The sequence below is a fragment of the Pituophis catenifer genome, unplaced genomic scaffold, assembly GCF_029215685.1.
Source record: "Pituophis catenifer annectens isolate HBS135680 unplaced genomic scaffold, rPitCat1.0.hap2 SCAF_1, whole genome shotgun sequence".
NCBI classification, from domain to species: Eukaryota; Metazoa; Chordata; class Lepidosauria; order Squamata; family Colubridae; genus Pituophis; species Pituophis catenifer.
In genome coordinates, this window is record NW_027256881.1 from 70,081,675 (window position 1) to 70,103,378 (window position 21,704).

General features: G+C 38.5%; 2 protein-coding genes across 2 annotated transcripts in view; one reads left to right on the plus strand and one right to left on the minus strand.

Annotated features, from left to right (window-relative positions):
* Nucleotides 1–20,208, minus strand: part of MAP3K21 (mitogen-activated protein kinase kinase kinase 21) — a 45,187-nt gene extending 24,979 nt beyond the window's left edge. Inside the window, exons 1-3 of the mRNA XM_070950851.1 lie at nt 20,076–20,208; nt 19,521–19,991; nt 1,225–1,405 (exon numbers count right to left, since the gene is read on the minus strand). Coding sequence (XP_070806952.1) covers nt 1,225–1,405; nt 19,521–19,991; nt 20,076–20,193 — 770 coding nt within the window. The 5' untranslated portion in view covers nt 20,194–20,208. The remainder of the gene's footprint in view (nt 1–1,224; nt 1,406–19,520; nt 19,992–20,075) is intronic.
* A 938-nt stretch (nt 20,209–21,146) lies between these two features.
* The window catches only part of PCNX2 (pecanex 2), a 115,383-nt gene continuing 114,825 nt past the window's right edge, over nt 21,147–21,704 (plus strand). The window contains 4 exon segments of the mRNA XM_070950838.1: nt 21,147–21,177; nt 21,180–21,312; nt 21,314–21,374; nt 21,377–21,421. Coding sequence (XP_070806939.1) covers nt 21,147–21,177; nt 21,180–21,312; nt 21,314–21,374; nt 21,377–21,421 — 270 coding nt within the window.

A 21,704-nucleotide genomic window follows, 5' to 3' on the forward strand; every position in this document is an offset into this window, starting at 1 on the left:
TTCTCATCTTCCAGCAAAAAGATTGGAAGGAGGCGAGGGCCTTTGTACCTTGTGCTAAACTATGGTTTATTTAAGCATGTTGTGTAGAAAACAGTGAATCAATCCACATTAAACCTTAGAGTGATGTGCAAACTCACTACAGGTAGCCCTCGACTTACGATCACAATTGACCCCAAAATTTATGTTGCTAAGTGAAACATTTGTTAAATGGGTTTGCCCCATTTTATGACTTTTCTTTCCACATTTGTGTTTTTTTTTTTTTTTATTTATATGCCGTCCTTCTCCGGAGACTCAGGGTGGCTTACAGTGCATTAAGCAATAGCCTTCATACTTTTGTATATTTATACAAAGTCAGCTTATTGCCCCCACAAACTGGGTCCTCAATTTACCTACCTTAGAAAGGATGGAAGGCTGAGTCAACCTTGAGCCTGGCGAGATTCGATCTTACTTTAATTGCAGACAGCTGGTGTTAAATTACAGTGCTCTGTCTGTTGAGCTATCCAGGCTCCTCTCACTTGTTAAGTGAATCACTGCAGTTCTTAAGTTAGTTAAGTGAATCTGGATTCCCCATTGACTTTGCTTGTCAGACGTCACAAAAGGGGATCACATGACCCCAGGACACTGGAATGGTCATAAATATGAATTACCGTAATTGCCAAGCATATGAATTTTGATTATGTGACCATGAGAATGCTGCAACAGTTGTAAATGGGAAAAATGGTCATAAGATTTTTTTTCAGTGCCGTTGTAACTTTGAAGTCACTAAATGAACTGTTGTAAGTCGAGGACTATCTGTACTGTCTCCAACAGCCCTATGGCTAAGAACCATGTGTACTATTCTCCACACACAACACTTATAGAGTAAAAGAAACTGTTAATACATGGGAGGGTTTTGTGAATTATTGTACTCACAAAATTGCATTTTCCTATCACAGAATCCATAGAGTAACGTCTAAAATTCCACATCTAGAATTATTTAGGCTTCAATGAGTTTCAGAGCCTGTTTATTATTTATACTACTTTGAAATCCTTTACAGTTTAAAAGTACTATGCAATTACTGCTTAAATCTAAAAATTAAGCATCTCCTATTTTTTTTAAAAAACCTTGCCAATAAAAAATAGAACCTGTTAAGGTTATTTTGCATGCATACTAGGAGAAAACCATTGAACATAAGGTTGACTCAAATTTTATTTAGTTATATAGAAGTCATTTAAACACTTTACCTCCAAAGGTCACTTCCTTTAGAAAATATGGATGATTTGATGACCTCAGGAGCCATCCATGCGTAGGTGCCTGCAGTACTCATTTTGGTTGTTCTGTGCCACTCTCTTGCCAAGCCAAAATCTGTGATTTTCAGAGTTTTGTTGTGAATATCATCATTTTCTATCTTCTCAAGCAACAGTACTGTAAAAGACATAAATGTTTTCATTGTCAATTGTACTAACCAAGACTATGTAAGCATAATCTATCTCTGCTTAATTGAAAACTCAATATATAATTTTGATTTAAAATGTATTTATTTATTACATTATTTTCATTATTTTCAGATTCTTCCTTCAGCTACTATGCTATGTTTAATGCTATAAGACTGAATTATAGAGCCATGTAAACACAGTGGCATTGTTCAGTCAGACGTTAGAGAAAGAATATATGAGTTGCCTTATATTGTTTTTTCCAGGTTATTTGAGATGAAGATCACTGAAACGTATTCACAAAACAGGGGAAATCAGGTTTATAGAATGAGGAACCCTACATGCAAAGGGAACAAAAAATCAGAAGTCGACATATTATTCCGGACTAATTCATACGCATTTTGCATTTAGTTTATATATCTTTGCTAATGGCAGCAACTGTGTTCAAGAACACTTGATAGATACAGGTCAAAGTCTGGTTTACAGATAGTAAATTGAGATTAAGGTGTTTTCTTCTGGGTAATCTATACTGCAACACGCTATTAACCAGTAACTAGTTAAAAGTAGCTATGGCCGTGAAATGGATTCAAGCAAAAGGCTAATGCCCTCTCATCTTTCTAACTGTGGGACATGTTTAATATTTTACTATTTCTGAAAAAGTAATACATATTATCAACCTGTTTTGAAGCACAAATCAAATACCAAAGAAAGTTTAACGAAACTCAGTGCCCAAGTTGGCAATAATTACTCCCAAGAACATGTCGTAAAACTAATGATTTGAACATGATGGCCTTTGTACTTTAATGAAAGAGGTTTTGTTCTAAATTCCACACATGGAAAGTGGAATTCCACAAATTCCATGTCAGTCAGGCAGTCTAACCGAAACCAAACACAATCTGATTTGGAAAGGTGATAATTGGCAGCCATCCAGTCTTCTATTTTCTTTTTCCCTAAGGGAGGAGAGACAAAAAGAGCAGGGGTGCAGAACCATTTATCCACCACAAGCAGAATGAAGAATTACAACCGCTACAGACATGCTACGTTTCCCCCACCACCTTACCTTCGTTTGTCATTCTGGGTGGTGGAGTGCTTGACATAAACAAACTGAACAGGCGACATAGCCTTGTGAGTGAACAAATTCTTGTGGTCTGTTGCTTAGCAACCTGTATGAGGCCATCCCTTTTGCACTTCTACAGATATTTGCTTCCCATTAGCTTCATATCAAAACAAGTGACCTTTACAACTTGGACCTATTCTGTACACTCAGCCATACATAGCTGAAACTCAGTATATATACCCAGAAACAGACAAACATACACAGAATCTGAAAGTTACTTTAGCCGTAAATCATGAAATAAAAACAAATGGACAACCAATTCCACAAGTGACTGATGCCACACATGTGCACTTAGGGTGACTGGTTGAACCCAGTTTGTTTGCAAAATATTAATTCCAATTTGTGCACATAAAAGTTCTTTTCCAGAACTAAAATTAGGGTTGAATCCAAACGGTCAGTTCATGGGATGGTATCAAGAAAAAAGCAAGCTTCCATTTCCTCTGCAGTCTCCAGGCATCTTAACATCTGTTCTAAGGAGCCCTAAAATATGGGACAGATTTGATTAAGCAGGGTGAAAGGAGGAGGGAGGCATCATTTCAAAAAGTGCTGCGGTTTGCTTGATCATAATTCAACCTTACATCAAGCTTAAATACCTTTTACATATTTAAATTTGTAAAGTATATTTAGGCTGTACCTGTCTAAGCTCCATTGAACTCAATGAGTTTAAAATCTATTTAACACCTGAGTATATGACAAGTTATATTGCACCTTTCTAAATATTACCAGTTTTAAATTCTATCAGTTTTACATCTTGCCATAATAATTGGTTTATCCAAAGAGGAGAAGACTACAGATGACTGAAGGTGTATATTGTTCCTAGAGATCCATTTCAGGCAAATGTTATCCAATAATGCAATGGCTGATAATCGCCACCCCCAGTTCTAAAAATGCAGAATGCAAAGTACAAAATACAAATTGATATGCTCACTGTGGAAGTAGATATCTTTAACCTGATTATGTGCATTGAAACTGGCCTTGGGGAGGTAGCTTATTGGGAGACAGAGGAGGACACAAGATAATACTATATCACTGATAAGGTTAGAATGCTTCCTTCTCAACTATGAAGAATTTCAATTCTTTTTTCCCTTTATTCTATTGTTGTCTATTCAGAATCGTGAAGCCAACTAAATTCCACTGCTCTTGGCACAAAGAGTAGACACATTAATCTATTACATCAAAATTAACAGAATGTCCTCTGGCACATTTTTTTTTAAATCACATTTTCTGTGGTTTTGGATTAGACTCTGTTTAATTTTATATTTGTAGTCCACCCAATCCTGTTACAACTCTGCAACAAATCTAAAAGTCGCTATGTGCTATAATTGCTCTTTCTAAATATTAATTAAATGGAATTCAATTTGGCCTCTTAAAAAGCCAAGAGGCTTTTAACACTTAGAATGTGAGCCATTCCCTTGCTGTCAGCTTTGAAATATGAAAGGGGATAAAATGGCTTCAGAAAATTATCAATCTCTTCTTCAAGAAGAGGTGTTGCCAGCAATTTTTAAATAGGCTATAATATATTTCCACTTTCAGAGGCCCTATCTGCACCCAGCAGTCTTTAATAACTATAACTCTGTCTCTAACTTTTCTTTTCAGGATAAAGGTTATGGAGATTGTGGTCATTGGCAGCCATGGAGAAGTCTAGAGATAGGAGGCTATCTGAACCTGTTTCAGTCAAAGTTCAGGTTTATTGTTTTATGAATAAAAGTGGCAAATGCTTCCTGTGCTCTCAGTGGCTTTCAGCACCATCAACCATGGTATCCCCTCTGGGCCAGCTAAGAGAAGTCTTATATTACAATTATTCCATTCTTTCCTTAGCTGGCATTTCCACTTGACATAAGGGGAGAAGAGGTTGGTGAGACAGCTATTCCTTTGGGGGAGGTTGGGAACAGGACTTGGTATTTTTTCTGCTGTTTTTTAATGTCAACCTGAAGCTCCTGCTATCCACTGGTTCAGGTTATCCACTGGTGACATCATTGGTTTTTTTTTCTTTATTCCTTATTGGCCCATTTTTCATCATTCATCCATGCATAATCTTATATCTATAAGCAAAATGTTCTTCACTCACAAGGAGCATCAATCCACTATATAAATAGGGCCAAACATCTGTCTTCCCAATGCTATAAGACTGATCTCTTAACAACAATATGCTGATGATACCCAACTGTACATCACCATTCTGGGTCAGACAGGAGATGCTGTTATTGTCCTGTCCCAATACCTGGTGACTGTCTGGATGGAACAAAATAAGCTAAAACTGAATCTGAGCAGCAATTCCTGTTCAGTGTATGTTTGGGCAGCGGAAAATGGGTGGCGGCAGCAAATGAGCCATGGCACGTTCGCCGCTGCTGCCCGTTCTGGAACAGCTGATCGGCGCTGCACCAATCCCCCTCCCCCCCACTGTATAAGACACACAGACATTTCCATTCACTTTTTTGGAGGGGAAAAGTGTGTCTTATACTCCAAAAAATACGGTATGTTGGATTGAGAGAGTGACTGGCCCAAAGTCACGTACAGTATTTAAGAGCTAGAACACAGGCCTCTCCAGAGCCAATCTATTTCATAATCACTTCACCATACTGGCTCTCATTTGCACACAACCTTTGATTATTAGTCAGAACATTGCTAACTCTGGTCCTTATCAATTGATACGTGCAGACATTTCTGTTCTTCTCCACTGTATAAATACACACCCACTAAACTAGAAAACCAAGACATAGATTTATTAGCATAACTTTCTTCCAACTTTCTCTCACACTTACTTTATTGATTAACTGTAATTATAATCTGTTCCGATTCCAATAGATTTGGGGGATATGCATGAATAAAAACAAAGCTGTACAATCATCAAAATTCAAACCTTGAATAATTAGACATGATTGGCCCTGTCAATAAAACCATCAAAATCAATGTATCTTTGGGGATGGGGTCCCAACAAACCCCCCTCAAATGATAGTACTGATGGGCATATTCATTTATGACATATCCCATTGCTGTAAATGGATTTAATCATAATGAGCAGCTGTTGAGCTTGGAAGACTACTGGCAACAATAGAAAGGTTTTAAGATTATTGTTCATCATCAAAAAGAGTCAAACTATTAATCTCAATTATCTTACTTCAACTAGATGTCTATTATTACCCATGTACAAATATCAAAATATTTGGTATTTAGTACCAAAACTTTTCCTGGTTCTGCTAAGTAGGATTTTCCTACTTCTGCTGATGGATAACATTGGATTCCATTTCTTCCATATCATAAACGTAACTACATACAGTAACTGAGGAGTAAGCATAAAAGATAAACAGTTCACAAAAGAGAAGTAAGGTAGAGAGTGCTTGAATACTGTATGCCATTTAAAATATTGTAAATATTGTAAATATTTTTAAAATAATAAGTACATGAATAGTGTCCCTTCAGAAGGGACTATGTAGAAAACACGTCTGGTATTGTTGTCCTTCTTTCAAACTTCTATTTTGTTCCTAGTCAGGTTCACATCTAGACTTAACAAAAATTGTCAGTAATTTCTACCCAAATATTTACTCTAGCTATGGCTTACACTTAAGGCTATTCCTCACTAAAGCCATGTTTACCACCATTTAAAATCTACAATTGTCAAATAAAGTTAATCCTATTTTAAAAGCACGGGTCAATTAAAGATAGGGTGTGTTTAACCACCACTCACATCACAGTCTAATAACTCTTCTAGAACATGCCTAGTCATCTTTTTAGAAATCTACCTAATCTTTATTAAGGTTTATCATGGAACATCAGGTAGGTGTGGGTTAGAAATACTCAAAGCAAGTTGTTAAAATTAAAAAATACCTTCATTTGGTTGGATTCATGACATAAAACAATGGATTTTGGTAAATCGAAGTCTTTCACTATTAGACCACAGAAAGAAAAGCTTCTATTTATCTCTGTATTTTAAGTAATCCCTTGCTCAGAATAGAAAGTATATGAGCTACCCTCTTTGCAGAAAAAACACCCAAATTTAGTAATTTAGCATACTTCTTAGGAAAGTATGAGTTACAAGTAACACATGTCCCACTGGTCAAGATCAGCTGACATACTTTAAGGGTGGCACTCCTATTTTGTGCCTTTGATTAAAGCAAAGCTTGATGACTGTGTTACAAGTTGACTCCCTGAAAAGTTAGGTTATTAACAATAGCCTTATACAGAATGTTTCCAAGTTGTTTCATTTCTTGAATAACAAGTTACAGAACCCAAGCCATGGCTGCTGCAATGTTTTGGAGGAAGCAAAGAGAAGGCTGGCTTATCAGGCTTGAGTTAAAAGCACACCTGCAAAAACAAACATTTCATTAGCAGTGAAAAGAACAAAGCAAAGCTGTTCTGCCAATATTGGCACGTCTGCCACTGATTGAATGGAAGCTCCCAAATTAGCTAAGGAAAGAGCCCCTTACCTATACGCTTTGGAGCTGTGTTATCAGAATGTGTGTTTGATTTCCCAGGAAACTCTTAGTGGCTTATAAAGACAGAAAACATAATTCTAAAAAGAAGCACTATATATATTAACATTTATTTTGCAAGATATTTATGTTTGGAACGTAAAAACCTTATTGCAAAAAAAAAAAATCAGTTACGGGACTTTCTTCTTTCCCTCCCTCCCTCCCTCCCTCCCTCCCTCCCTCCCTCCCTCCCTTCCTTCCTTCCTCCCTCCCTCCCTCTCTCCCTCCCTTCCTAACATTTAATGCCTCCCTCCCCCATCTTACCATCTTATTGGGCAGCTTACAATAACAAAAATATACAATTAAAACATAATTAAAATCAAACATTAAAACCTAAGCACAGATGGGGAGAACAGGGGCAGAGTGGGGGGAGGTGGGATCTGCTGTTAATCAACCACCCCCACTGTGCTGTTCCCCAAGTGGGGCCCAAGGCCAACTGGCAGAGCCAGGTCTTTAGATCCTTATGAAAGGATAGGAGGGGTTGGGTCAACCTCACATTGGGAGGCAAGGTGTTCCAGAGGGCAGGAGCAACAGCAGAGAAGACCCTCCTCCTAGACCCCACCAGCCAGAATAATCGGGCAGACGGGATCTGCAGCATGCCTCCTCTGCCAGGACTGTTGGGATGGGCCACTCCCAGTGGAATGAGAAGATCTTCAAGTAACTTGGTCCCCCATGCCATAAAGGGCTTTAAAGGTGATCACCAACACCTTGAATTGCACCTGGAAGCAGACTAGCACCGAATGCAGTTCGCGGAACGGTGGTGTTACAAGGGCCATTCTTGGCCCCTCCCAAAATTGCCTGTGCTACTGCACTTTGCACCAGCTATATCTTCCACATGTTCTCCAAGGGTAGTTTATTATCTTAAAATTCAACAATAAACTTCTTTTCCTTTATTGGACAACTTAGAGATTGTTTAGAATAAGATACAGTAGCTATTCAGAAAGTGTAAAATGATAAGACACGTATAATACATGCTTGTCCCACCACTGACCCATTTTAGATAAATATCCATCGATCTTTTAATATTGTTTGGGGAAAATGGTATTTAAAGATATCAGCATAGTGTTGAATTATATACCAGGGACTGGGAATTTACCAATGCATGAAAAACTTTGTTTTATCAAGCAAGGAATACAGCAAAACACAAACAGCCTATTATGATTCAGTCTTGTACTGAAATCACTGCATATGAATTGGTTGCTTATCAATCTAATAGAAAGTCTGATCAACATGACTCCATGTTTTGTCTTATTTATTTATTAATTTATTCATTAAATTTATACGCTGCCCATTTCACTCTGAAAAGTGACTCTGGGAAGCTTTGGTGTTATTATTTTCTGCAATTTAAGTCAACGTTAACTATTGACTAATTGTCTGGACTAGTCCCTACAGTCTTCTTGGCAACATTTTAGAAGTGGTTTGCCCTTGCCTATATTTTAGGGTTGAGAGACAGTGACCGGCCCAAGATCACCCTGCTGGCCTTGTGCCTAAAGCAGGACTAGAACTCACAATCTCCCAGTTTCTAGTCTGGTATCTTAACAATTACACCAAATTGGTTCACTTATTACTCCATGTGCTCTATGCTTAATGTTGTGTTTAAAAACAGAGTTCTTTTCTGTACATCTGATAACATATTTTTTTTCTTTGATTTCTGTTTCTCTTACTGTTTGTTTCAGTTTCTTGTATACAGTCATATCTTGGTACTCAACTTTTAAACTCATCGAATTTAGTACTCGACACATTTTGATGAGAAAATTTTGTCCTGCTACTCGTCATTTGTTTGGTACTCAACATGCAGGCTAGATTTGGGCAGTGTCAGTTTCCTCGTGATTCTCTACCCTTTCTAGCCAAAACAAGCAGTCACATGTTAATCACATGGTCTCTGTTGCATGTACACATCCCCTCATGGTCTTCTTAACTTTTGTGGTCATTTTGTGTATTTTTGCACTTTTTTTGTCATCAGTACAGGTAAAGTGAAGTTTTTATTTTATTTACTGTATTTTTCCGTGTATAAGATGATACTTTTTCTTAAAAATATTTACCTAAAATTGAGGGGCGTCTTATACACGGGGGTCTGAGAGGAGAACCGATGGTGTCCTATACATGGGGGCATCTTATAGATGGAAAAATATGGTAATCTAGGTATTTATTAATTTTTAGGTTTATTTCTCATGTAATGATATACAATCCTATCTTTTTACACATTGCCTTAAAATGTGCATTGTTTTTGGTTTGGGAATGCATTAAATTTATTTATATTATTCCTTATGGAACAAATTTATTTGGTACTCATCGCATCTTCTGGAAACCAATTAATTACGAGGACTGAGGTTAAGACGCTGAGCTTGTCAATCAAAAGGTTGGCAGTTCAGCAGTTTGAATCCCTGGTGCCACGTAATGGAGTGAGCTCCTGTTACTTGTCCCAGCTTCTGCCAACCTAGCAGTTCGAAAGCATGTAAAAAATGCAAGTAGAAAAACAGGGACCACTTTTGGTGGGAAGGTAACAGCGTTCCATTCACCTTTGGCGTTTACTCATGCTGGCCACATGACCACGGAGACATCTTTGGACAGTGCTGGCTCTTCGGCTTTGAAACAGAGATGAGCATCGTCCCCTAGAGCTGGAAACAACTAGCACATATGTGTGAGGGGAACCTTTCCTTTACCGAGGTATCACTGTATTTTCTTTCTTTTACATTTTTGTATCTTAAAATCAGTGAAAAGTCAAATATGCAAGATGTCGGTGAAAAACTCAAATAAAAGAGTCTAAGTTTTACTTATGCATCTTAGGGAAATCTGGAATAATAGATGTGGTCAGTCCTACTCTGCACATCAGGCACAGAGTCCATACATCACCAGGACCTTAATGCTTATCCTTAAAAATACAAAGTCAAAAAATGTTAAGTTTTGGACTTGTGCATGAGATGTGAGGGTCTGGAGAGGGCCAAGTACAGAAGGTGAAATGAAAAGTGAGCACATTCATTCAGTTCTCAGGAAATGTATCTAGAACGTCCACCATGAGTTGTAGAAGAAACAAACCTGTCATTGCTGCAAACTGTGAAAGAGATCTTACCCAAGAATAGTTTAATAAAGTTCCCGTTACTGTACGACAAGCCTGTGCATAAAATAGCAAACAGCGCTAAAGAAATACAAAGCCTGGTTGCCTGAATAAAGCAGCATCCTTCTTTGGAGATACTGAAGATGGCATGCCTGTACTTGTAGCATCTCCAGGTTACTAAATACTCTAGCCATGCTGTTTTAAAGAAATACACCTTCCCTTATGCGTAACATTTGGATGTGCTTCTCTTAACCCAGGGGTCTCCAAACTTGGTAATTTTAAGACTTGTGGACTTCAACATCCAGAATTCCTCAGCCAGCTTTGCTGAGCTTTGCTGGCTGAGGAATTCTGGAAGTTGAAGTCCACAAGTCTTAAAGGTGCTAAGTTTGGAGACCCCTGTCTTAACCTTTTGAATAAAAGTTTGGTTGATACGTTACTGAATTTTCATTTTAATATAGCCAAAATACAACAAGTAAATAAACTTTACAGTTTCCCTTTTGTTGGTCCATTTGATAATGAGATGTAAAAAAAAGAGTAAAATGTATTATTTACTTTATACGGAAGTACAAGTAGTCCTCGACTTACATCACAATGGAGTTTTCCATTGCTAAGCAAGACAGTTATTGAGTTTTGTCCCATTTTTGTCACAAATATTAGGCAAATAGCTGCAGTCGTTAAGTGAATCACACGGTTGTTAAGTGAATGTGGCTTCCCCCATTGACTTTGCTTGCTGGGAAGGATAGAAATGGTGATCACATGACCCAGGGACAGTGCAACTGTCATAAATATGTGCCATTTGCCATGTGATTTTGATCATGTGGCCATTGGGATGGTGCAATGGTCATAAGTGTGAAAATCAGTCAAACATCATTTTTTCAGTGCCTTTGTAGCTTCAGATAGTCACTAAACGAATGGTTGTAAGTCAAGGGGTACTCGTATCCACCTAAGATCCAGAGGATAAGCATCTTTATTGTTACAGCAGTACCTCTTCTGCAATATTCAGTGTCTTTTTTCTCTCTTTATAGTAATTCATTTTAAATTGAAACCTTATTTTCTTCTCCTTATGTGCTGCTTTAAAGCTGACAATAAGTGGCATGCATTCCAATTTAGTAACAATTACTTGGAAAAGCAGGGGAACTGGTATTTCATGTCCATACAAAATGGAAGAACACCATGTTCTTCTGTATAAACCACCCAATATTTAAAACTCCAAAGGTTGATTTCACTGAAATTGCCAATTTAATTTTTATTTCTTAATAACTTTTTATAATATGTCTATCCCACCTTCTATTGCTTTGCATCAATCAGGCTGGCTTTTACTTGACAATTGAGAAGACATGGTCCTTCCATGTATATGTTGTTGGTTTAGTTTGGGTTGTTTGTTAAGCGAAGGCTAACCAGAACAGACAAGTTATATTCACACAGTTTAAAATCCTGTTTGGTGGTTGTGGTGATGATTGTCCTAGCACATCATGACAAAAATGTTTTCTGACATCCATGATTAATTGAATTGGAGCTGGTTCACCTCCTAATGATTTAACAACTACATATTTGTTTTGTTACTAAATAAAATGACTCGCCACACAATTGTGTTTAATGAACTCTGATGTGAAAAAAGAAACGAGAATTGTAACGTTGGCATGTATTGTCTAAAAACTAAACCTATATCTCCGAGATGTGATTACTATGTACTAAAATTGCTTAGAAAATATGTGTATTATTCTTTATGAAAAGAATAATTTAAAGAAATGTTTCTGGCAATAATTTAAATTGTTAGATTTGAGACTTCTTGACAACGGTTTGAAATGAGAAATTAGCAAAATATCAATATACAGTAGCTCATTTCTCTTGAAAGGTATCTCAGTTTATATGAAACTGAGAACCTGAACCTGAACTAGAAGTCTTTTATCAAGCTTTCCCCTAATTTGGTGCCCTCTGAAGGCATCAGACTGAGAAGGATGCTTTATTCATCATTAACTCTTAATAGTTAACCAACTATACAAAGTATACAAATACAAGTAAATTCAGACTTAGCCACCAATGGCCTAGCACTGATAACAACATTTAAGAATTTGACAGCTTTCTCCCTAATTTTTAAATTAAAGCCCACTATGACATAATAAGCAGATGATCATTGAGATAATTTTTATCCAGTTCTAGCAGAGACTGAAATAGTCTTTCTTCTTTATAAAAAGTGCAGTAGAATAGTATAACATTATACATTCATAATATATATGAATAGTATTTGTGTTAACTGGACAGCATTAAAACATTCTCCCACAGAATTTTCTGCCACAGAAAAAAATTGGGGTTAATTTTGCCAACAAAGAATTCTTCTATATGTTGGCATTCAACAGAGAATTTAAAAAACCTAACTGAGAAACAGGTATGAACAAGATAAAAGACTAGCTTCACTAATGTTGCCTAATATATTCTGTGAATTTTGAGTTTGCATACTCTGATCTCTATCCAATTGCATAAATTCTTCCCCCCTCCCTTAATCTGACAGATTTTAAGAGAGTCTAGAACAGCTATAGACTGAATCATCTGCAAAGCAAGAGAGAGAACAAATAATCACATCTATAAACAAACCTTTGGAAGATAGGAAATCAGTATAAAAACAGTCCTCCATCATAATATTCTTTGCTTTGTTTCTCTGCTAATTCATTATAATTATTTGAACTCAGGTTTTTCCTGCTGTTAATATTTTAAAATCTCTGTCAGTAATAGGCCAACGGAATCTGGCAAACCCTGTCAAAATTCCAAAAGGATTCTTTATCACACATCTTCTCTCTTGTACATCAGCAAAATAACTTTATGCACAAGAAAAACAAGAATAATGGGATGTTTTAAAAACCTGCCAATTTTTGTGCACAGAGTATTTGTTGTATTTGTGTCATTAATTTCTAATTAATCCACAATATAAAATGTTCACCAAGTCTCAGCACAGGTATTTGATTTGAAAATAAAAACAAAATACTGAATATTCTGTTTTAGGCTGTTGCAGACTTTTGCTGGTTACAAAGATTTTACACACGTAGGTCCTTAAACTGAAACTTGTTCTTATCAAATAATGGAATTCTGTAATTTATGACTATAAGCAGGATAATTTCTTGCAACATCTCATGACTCAACCAAATACAAACCACATCTCCTCTTAATAGAAACACATACATTTCTTTCAAAAGATGATTAAAAAACAAACGGTAATTACTAAAACAGCATACATACATTCATTCATTCATTCATTCTATTTATATCCTGCTTTTCTTCAGGAGCTGAAGATGCTATACAACACTGTTTCTCAGTCTTAGCAACTTCAAGATGTGTGGATTTCAACTTCCAGAATTCTCCAGCCAACAACACATATTCAGGTTGCTGAGTTTGAGAAACATTGATTTACATAACATTCAAATATTTTCCCCCACAACAACAGTCCTATGATGTAGATTGGGCTCAAAAAGGGCGGCCAAACTAAAGCCACACAATAAGTTCCAGGGCTGTGGGGTAGGATTTGAACCGTTACCACCTCCCACACTTGCTATGGTGGCAGACTTTGCACCACGAAATTTAACAGCCTTTATACACCTAACTTTGAATAACTTCATAAGGGAAGCATCATGGGGACATAAAAAGGTAAAGGTAAAGGTTCCCTCGTACATATGTGCTAGTCGTTCCCGACTCTAGGGGGCGGTGCTCATCTCCGTTTCAAAGCCGAAGAGCCAGCCCTGTCTGAAGATGTCTCCGTGGTCATGTGGCTGGCATGACTAAATGCCAAAGGTGCATGGAACGCTGTTACCCTCCCACCAAAGGTCCCTATTTTTCTACTTGCATTTTTTACGTGCTTTCGAACTGCTAGGTTGGCAGAAGCTGGGACAAGTAACAGGAGCTTACCTTGTTAATGTGGCACTAGGGATTCGAACCGCTGAACTGCCGACCTTTCGATTGACAAGTTCAGCGTCTTAGCCACTGAGCCACCGTGACATAGCAGGGGGAAAAATGCTTTGAGATCCTATTTGTGACCTATTTATGAGCAACTGAGAATACAGTCCACAATCCTTTTTTTCAATTACTTAAATAGTCATTTAGAATTTAGAAGGGAGACCCATAAGGAAGTCCTAGAACTCTGGAGAACAGTTGTAGAAGTGAGCTCAATGTTACTGTGAATATTTGATTCTGTTAATGTAGTCTAAATCAGTAAAACCTAGTTTTGTTCTTCTTGCAGTTAGTTTCCTGATCTGGACCACCTTAAGCCTCTGACGACAACCTTGCACTGGTGAAGTGTTCAATGGAGAAGCGTCTACATTACTCCACACACCAATTTAAATACCACAGAGGCTGCAGGATTGATTTCATTATAAAACTTTTCAGAGTAAAGTTTTAGACAAATGGTATAAGCCAGCGATGGCTAACCTTTTTGTTGAACCCCTCATGTGCACATGTGACTCCCCCCATGCTTCCCCCTGCACATACGCACGTAGCCCTCCCCCGTGTTCCCCCAGCATCCTGTTTTGGGCCTAGTAGGCCTCCCTGCAACCTCCTGGGAACAAAAACAGGCTGCAGGGCAGGCCACGCCACAACCCCAGCGTCCTGCTTTGGACCTAGTAGGCCTCCCTGGACTTATAACCCATAATGCAATGCGCGCAACCCCCCACCCACCTACACATGCTCCGCCCCTGGCCGCCCCCCACGCATGCATGGCAGAGATCCAAAAATCTGCTGGCTGGGAAGCGCGCACATGTACGGTAGAGCTGAGCTGGGGTGATGGCTCGCGTGCCCGCAGAGAGGGCTCTGCATGCCACCTTTTGCATGCGTGCCATAGGTTCGCCATCATGGGTATAGGCTTTGACTAAACTTTTAGCAAATTGTGAGGGCTATAGTATGTTTCATTGAATATACTCCAGCTCTCCTGATGGTCTCTTTTAGGATTCCCATAATTGTATTACATTTAGACATATTTCACTCATGGGCTATGGTAGGGGGGTAGTCATGTTGAAGATACAGTACATATAGTATGTATTTGTTAGATTTACATCCTGCCTCTTTTCCAGGAGTTCAAGGTGGTGTATACTCTATTTCCTCCTATTCAGCAATATCCTTAGGAAACCACAATTGTGCCCAATTGACAAGTGACATCATCATGCAAATGTTGCAGCTTACATACTTGTGTCAGATGCCAGGTTTCAAGTTGCATTCAGAGGTCTGACAAAGGTATGTAAGTCATGTCATACACAGGATGACACAGTTGCACATGTTTTGCCAATTGTTCCTGGTTTTTTTTTTCCTCCAAACAAACTGTGGGCTAGGTTTGGGAGAGAACTACTGATTGGAGAGACCCAAGTCATAGGTGAGCTTCCACTGCTAAGAATGACTTTCAGCCAAGCCCAAAACCTTAACCACTCTGCCATACTGGTGCTCTTCTAAATCCTACTTTGAAGGGATTTCCTAACTTTCTATTTCTGGGAGGATCATCTATTTTGCAATGGATGCGCCTAATCGAACCAAATGAAATATATTTGGCCATTGTTAGTTACATGCAGATATTTGATTCTGAAGGAAAAGGTGTTTTGGAGTAGATATGGGTGGGCTTGGGACATCGGTCGATGTCTTCTTCAAAAACCTATGGATTTTTCCCAAGCAAACACAGTAGCTGTGTATTCATAGCAAAATGCACATTAGGGAGTTAGGGGTGCTGCAATAAGATGGCATCCCTGATGGAAATATCATTTTCCTGGAATTGTGGGGCTACTCTGTGAACCTAGGAAAGGTATAGCCTCTTTAAGGAGGTGCCCTATGTTGCAGTGAATGCATTCACATCCCTTCTAAAGTATATTCTCCACTTTGTTTCTAAATAGCTGCATATTGCTAACGTGTATGAATGAATGACATATGAACCATCATTATAGACCATCAAGTCTATAAAAATATGCAAACAGAGCTAAATACTAATTCTTAATAATCAACAAACTCCCTACAATGTAGATTTTAACTGCTTTAAAGTTTCTACAGGAGCAGGCTACCATGTCTTCCTACTTTTCTAAAATTGGGACTATACATCTAATAATAGCTACAAGAGATTTCTATATTTATAGCTATGAATTGAATCCAGTGACCTGCTCTAAGATAAAATGTAGTTTGTTCACTTTTCATTTACTATGTTATATAAGGCCAACCAACTATGTTTTATATAAGACTGAATCTAAATTTGAATCTAACTCAGTACAGTGTAAGCAGAAAATTCTTGAATCCCAATTTTTCATATTGGCTGATCGGCAATATAGATTTTGTTCATCAATACATTTTGCTTTTCTGTCTGCTTCCTATCTGTCAAAATCTGTCCTGTCTAGAGAAGATTTAACAGGCATGAGATGAACTAATGAACTGTAAATTGCCCCTAATCACTTAATAAGATGGGCTGTGCCTGGATCAGGACTATGCCATCCACTCATAGTTATGAATGTTTTAATGCTGACAATTGCAAGATCCTTGTCCATTTTATGGCTGGGCAGGTAGTAGAACCTAGATGACCTTGTCTAATGATGGAAACTAAATAAATTCAGGCTTATAGTCACCCAGGAATTCTATGGCTCCTGGCTAGGGAAGGTAGTTGGAAAAACAAAGGAGTTAATGGTACATGACTTCCAACATGCCAACAAGAATAACTACAAGGACACATTCACTAGACATTGATCTTGACTGAAGAGTATCTTTTGTTTTTAATCCAAATTACAGATTAGGAATAAAACAGCAGAGACAACATAGTTTCAATTACTTATTGCAAGGGAAGTGCATATTTGTTTTGTTTCTTTCCTATATCCTATTATTGCCTTCATTTCTGCACTTTGCATTCATTTATGTAAGAAACCAGCTATGAGGTAGGAGCTACAGCTTCCCATCACAAATGTTTCTTCTGTCTCTTGTGAAAAAAAGAATCTCATGAGTTGAACTTCACCTATGGAACTGGTACACATACAATAGTGTTTATTAAAACCTAGAAATGTATATAATACACAAACCAAAAATGGCAATATATAATTTTAGGGGTATTTTGGGATCATGAATATAAACATTATTATATGTTCTAAAGAAATTTGTGTCGGACAAGGGTGTGGCTTTAAAATGAAAATAATTCATTTAAAGTTCAAGGAGTTCCATTACAGAAACTGAAGGACAATCAATGTTAAAAAACTTACTTTTTCTTCATAAAGAACACCCTAGGTGTTGCTAACATATTGCATCAAATCAGTAATTCTAATTATCACCCTATCTATTTTATTTAAAATTTTCTATGCTTAAAAATTGGATTAAATGCCTTAAGTGAATACTGGTGAAAAGAATGAAAAGATTGCATAGTAAACTATCATTGCTTTCTTCTAAAAAGATGAAATAAAAATACCAATTCGCTGAGTTAGACAGCATCATTACTTTATCCAGCTAATAATTACAACTCACGCAACACATTTAAAATTACATAATAGCATTACAGTCTGATTCTATTTATGACTATTCAAAATTATATGCTCTTGGGACTGGTTCCTTAAGGTTTCAGTTTTAATAACTCATAAGAAAAGCCAAGATTTCATAGAAGAGACTTCTTCAGGTCTCCCTGTTGCATATGAATCATGAGAAGATTTCCATTTTTCCAAGAAATCAAACACAAGTAAGTATCGAAATGCTTAAGTATAACTATTGTTACTAAAGAGGAGAAAAGACTTTTTTTTTTTTTTTATTGCAAAAGTTTTACAATTACATTTTCACCCCTTTTTTCACCCCCCCCACCTCCCTCCCCAAACTTCCCATCCACCCTAACCCTCCCTAACCCTCCCCCCCCAGACTTCCCTATTACATACTCATAACTAATAACACTAATATATAAACCTGAACCCATCCCTCCCCCTATATAATTTTTCCTCTTTGTCTCTTTACATAAAAATATTTCTAATACATTATTTTCAAATAAAAGCTATTTGATACTTTCTGGTTTGGTATTTGTTCTAAACATATTCTATCCACCTTTTCCATTCCCATTCGTAAGTCTCTTGTGAACAATCTTTTAGATACGCTGAAATCTTCGCCTTCTCTGCAAAGCTGGCCATCTTCAAAGTCCATTCCTCGATAGTAGGCAAAGCTTCATTCTTCCAATATTTACCTATCAACAATCTAGCTGCTGTTATCATATACAATATTAGTTTTATTTCACCCCGTGTAAAACCCTTAACTATACCCAATAAAAACAATTGTGGAGAAAATTGAATTTTTTTCTTCAAAACATTCTGCATGACCCACCAAATTTTTATCCAAAAAGCCTTAACTTTCCTACAGGTCCACCAAACATGATAATATGTAGCATCTACACAATCACATCTCCAACATTTTGGCTGAACATTAGGGTACATACATGACAACTTTTTAGGATCTAAATGCCATCTATAAAACATTTTATAAAAATTTTCTCTCAGGTTTTGCGACTGTGTAAATTTAACATTCTGAACCCAAATTTTTTCCCAAGTTTCCAGCATCACTGGTTCTTCAAAATTCTGTGCCCACTTAATCATACAATCTTTAACTAATTCCGTTTCTGAATCTCTTTCTAACAAAACATTATAAAGCCTTTTAATATGCATTGGACCTTTCTCTCTTATATGTCTAACCAATTCTTCCTCATGCAACATAATACCAGTTTTTTGGTCCTCTTTCCATCTCATTTGTAATTGATTATATTGTAACCAGGTTAAATTAATCCCTTCGTCCAACAGTGTCTGCAATGTCTTCAGCTGCCATCTGCCCGCATCTGTAAAAAGAACCTCTTTGTATAAAAACCCCCCGAGTGACATTATATTTGTATTCCACAAGGTATGACCAAGATCCAGCCATAGCGGTATTTTATAATCCCATTTGAGTCGGTGCTTCTTCCAAACTCTCATCAAAGAATCTCTGAGTATATGACTTTTAAATACTTTATCAACTTTATCATCATAAAATAAGTAAGCATGCCATCCGAATTCAAGATCAAAACTTACAGTCTGATTCTATTTATGACTATTCAAAATTATATGCTCTTGGGACTGGTTCCTTAAGGTTTCAGTTTTAATAACTCATAAGAAAAGCCAAGATTTCATAGAAGAGACTTCTTCAGGTCTCCCTGTTGCATATGAATCATGAGAAGATTTCCATTTTTCCAAGAAATCAAACACAAGTAAGTATCGAAATGCTTAAGTATAACTATTGTTACTAAAGAGGAGAAAAGACTTGATTCAATTTGGTGGAATGAACTTGTACATATCTGATAACTGAAAAAAAATCAATTCTTAAAGTATAAAATGATAAGCATCTTAAATAGCACTTTTGCAATGCAAAGTTTATAAATAAAAGTTTTCATAGTTCTGTTCATTAATATAATATAGAAACATGGGAAAGTATGCATAAATTGTCCTTTTTTAAAAAAAAAACTGTTCAAAATACTTACTGTTACTTGACTTGAGGTCTCTGTGAAGAATGGGGACGATGGCTTCTTCATGTAAGTAAAGCATCCCTCGAGCAATTTGTACTGCCCAGTTGACTAATATATGAGGAGGAATGCGACGGCCCCAGTGGCTCCCGCTAGCGGTGGGGAAAGTACCTGACAAAGCTCTATTGAGGGGTCCTCCCCTGGCAAATTCCATAACTAGACAGAGGTTGGGCTCCTGCAAACTTACACCATGAAGTTCAATGATATTTGGATGTTTCAACATGGAAAAGAACTTTGCTTCCTGCTTCACATTCTCTGCCGTGGCCATGATGTCCTCATCTGGATCCTGTCGCGCTGCTTTCACTGCAACTTCTTGGCCTTTCCATATTGCTCTATAAACTTTACCAAAGCCTCCAACTCCAATAATCTCTTGCAGTTCCAGATGCTGGAAGTCAATCTCTGCTAGAGAACCCATATGGTCTTCGTGATCTACAGGGTGCCCATCACCAGTGGTCAGATTTTGGGTTTGATGCCCAGTCTTCTCCAACAATCCTAACTGGGGATGTTGGTAACAGCCTGGCTGGTAAGTCACATAGTTTGCTGGGAAGATGCCAAGACGATGATGGATTTTACCTGCCCACCACCCATCATCTCCAGACACTGCTGCGTCTTTAGACAAAACTTCCACCATTTCCCCTCTACGCAAACTCAGCTCATCTTCTCCAGTGGCTTCATAGTCATACAACACGGTCCACAGTGGGCAAGAGTTGCTACTGGTCCCCAAGCTCCCTTCAGCTGTTCCCTCAGAGCTCAGCAAAGCCATGGTCAAGATCCAGATACTAACCACATCAGCTTCCGCCTCAGCATTTGAGAACAATTAATGAAGTTGTCCCAAAGGTGCTTTTTCAAGAGGGAACTGGAGTTTCTGGTTTTTTTCTTTGAAGACGTTTCGCTTCTCATCCAAGAAGCTTCTTCGGCTCTTAATTAACGTTGTTGCTACTGAAGCCAACTCTTCCCTATTTTAGGTAGGCATAAAAGTGCTAGGAAAGGAGTGAAACAAAGCAAAAAGAAAAGGGACACCTGGTTAAGACAAGGGAGGGGGATTGGAGCATGAGATGAGTGAGGAGTAGAAATCACACTATTCGGATCAGACATTTGGAGTGCAGGCTTAAAGCTTTTGAGTTATGAAAGTGATGAGAGAGAGGCAGGACAACATAAGGTAACAATGAGGGAAAGAGTGAAGGAGTCAGAGAAAGAAAGCACAATCCCGATGTATATTAGAGCAGAGGGAAAGGACTGGTGGCAAAGCAGGAAGTGAAAAGCGTTCGGGATAAATGGGATCGAGGCAAAGAAAGTTTGCGTGGAGTGATTTATACGGAGCCAGGAAGGAAAAAAAAAAAAAATCCAAGGGCCACCCGGCCCGAGAGAACAAGAAAATCAAGCAAGGGAAGTTAAAGCGGAGATCAAATGGGAAAAAAATGAAATGAGGGAAGCGGGGGGAGAGAGAGAGAGAGAGCGGGGGAGGAGAAGCAGGAGGAAATCGCAGAGAAGCGGCGAGTGCAAAGGGCTGCCGTGCAGTCCGAGGGGGCCCAGGTGAGAGAGAGAGAAGGGAGCCACGCCAGGAACGAGAAGAGGAGACGGGCGATGGGAAAAGCCGCAGGTAAAGCGCTGGCGGAACCGAGAGGGTGGGGAAAACGGAGACCGCGGGAGATCCGAAGGCTGCCTCAGCGGCTAAAGGCAACGCCGCCGCCGCCGCCGCCGCCGCTACGGCCGATCGAGCGCTTCTCCCGGGTCTTCTCACCAAATTCTTCTGAGCAGCTCTCGAACAAATTTACTAGCCGGTCCGGATTGGACGGCCGGGAGCACGTGACCAGTCGAGGCCAGGCTCCGAGTGCGGGTCAAAGAGTGAAGTTGCAGGTGCGTGTCTGGCTGTGGTCGTGGGGAGGTTGCCCGCTGTCACGGGTGGCGCCAGTGCCAAACACCAAACTCCCGGGCGCCCTCGGGAAAGGAAGGGTCGTCGGCAGAAGCAGAGACGCGGCAAGGCGGAAGGGGCGGTGGCAACGCTGTTGCAACTTGTTGCGCGCTCTTAAGCCGCGCGCGCTCTCTTCTCCGAGGGGAAGGCCGGGGTTGCAATGAATGGGACTTGGCGGGGCTTTGCTTGTGGGAATAGCATTCTAAGAGTGGCTTGTTTTAAGCCTTGAG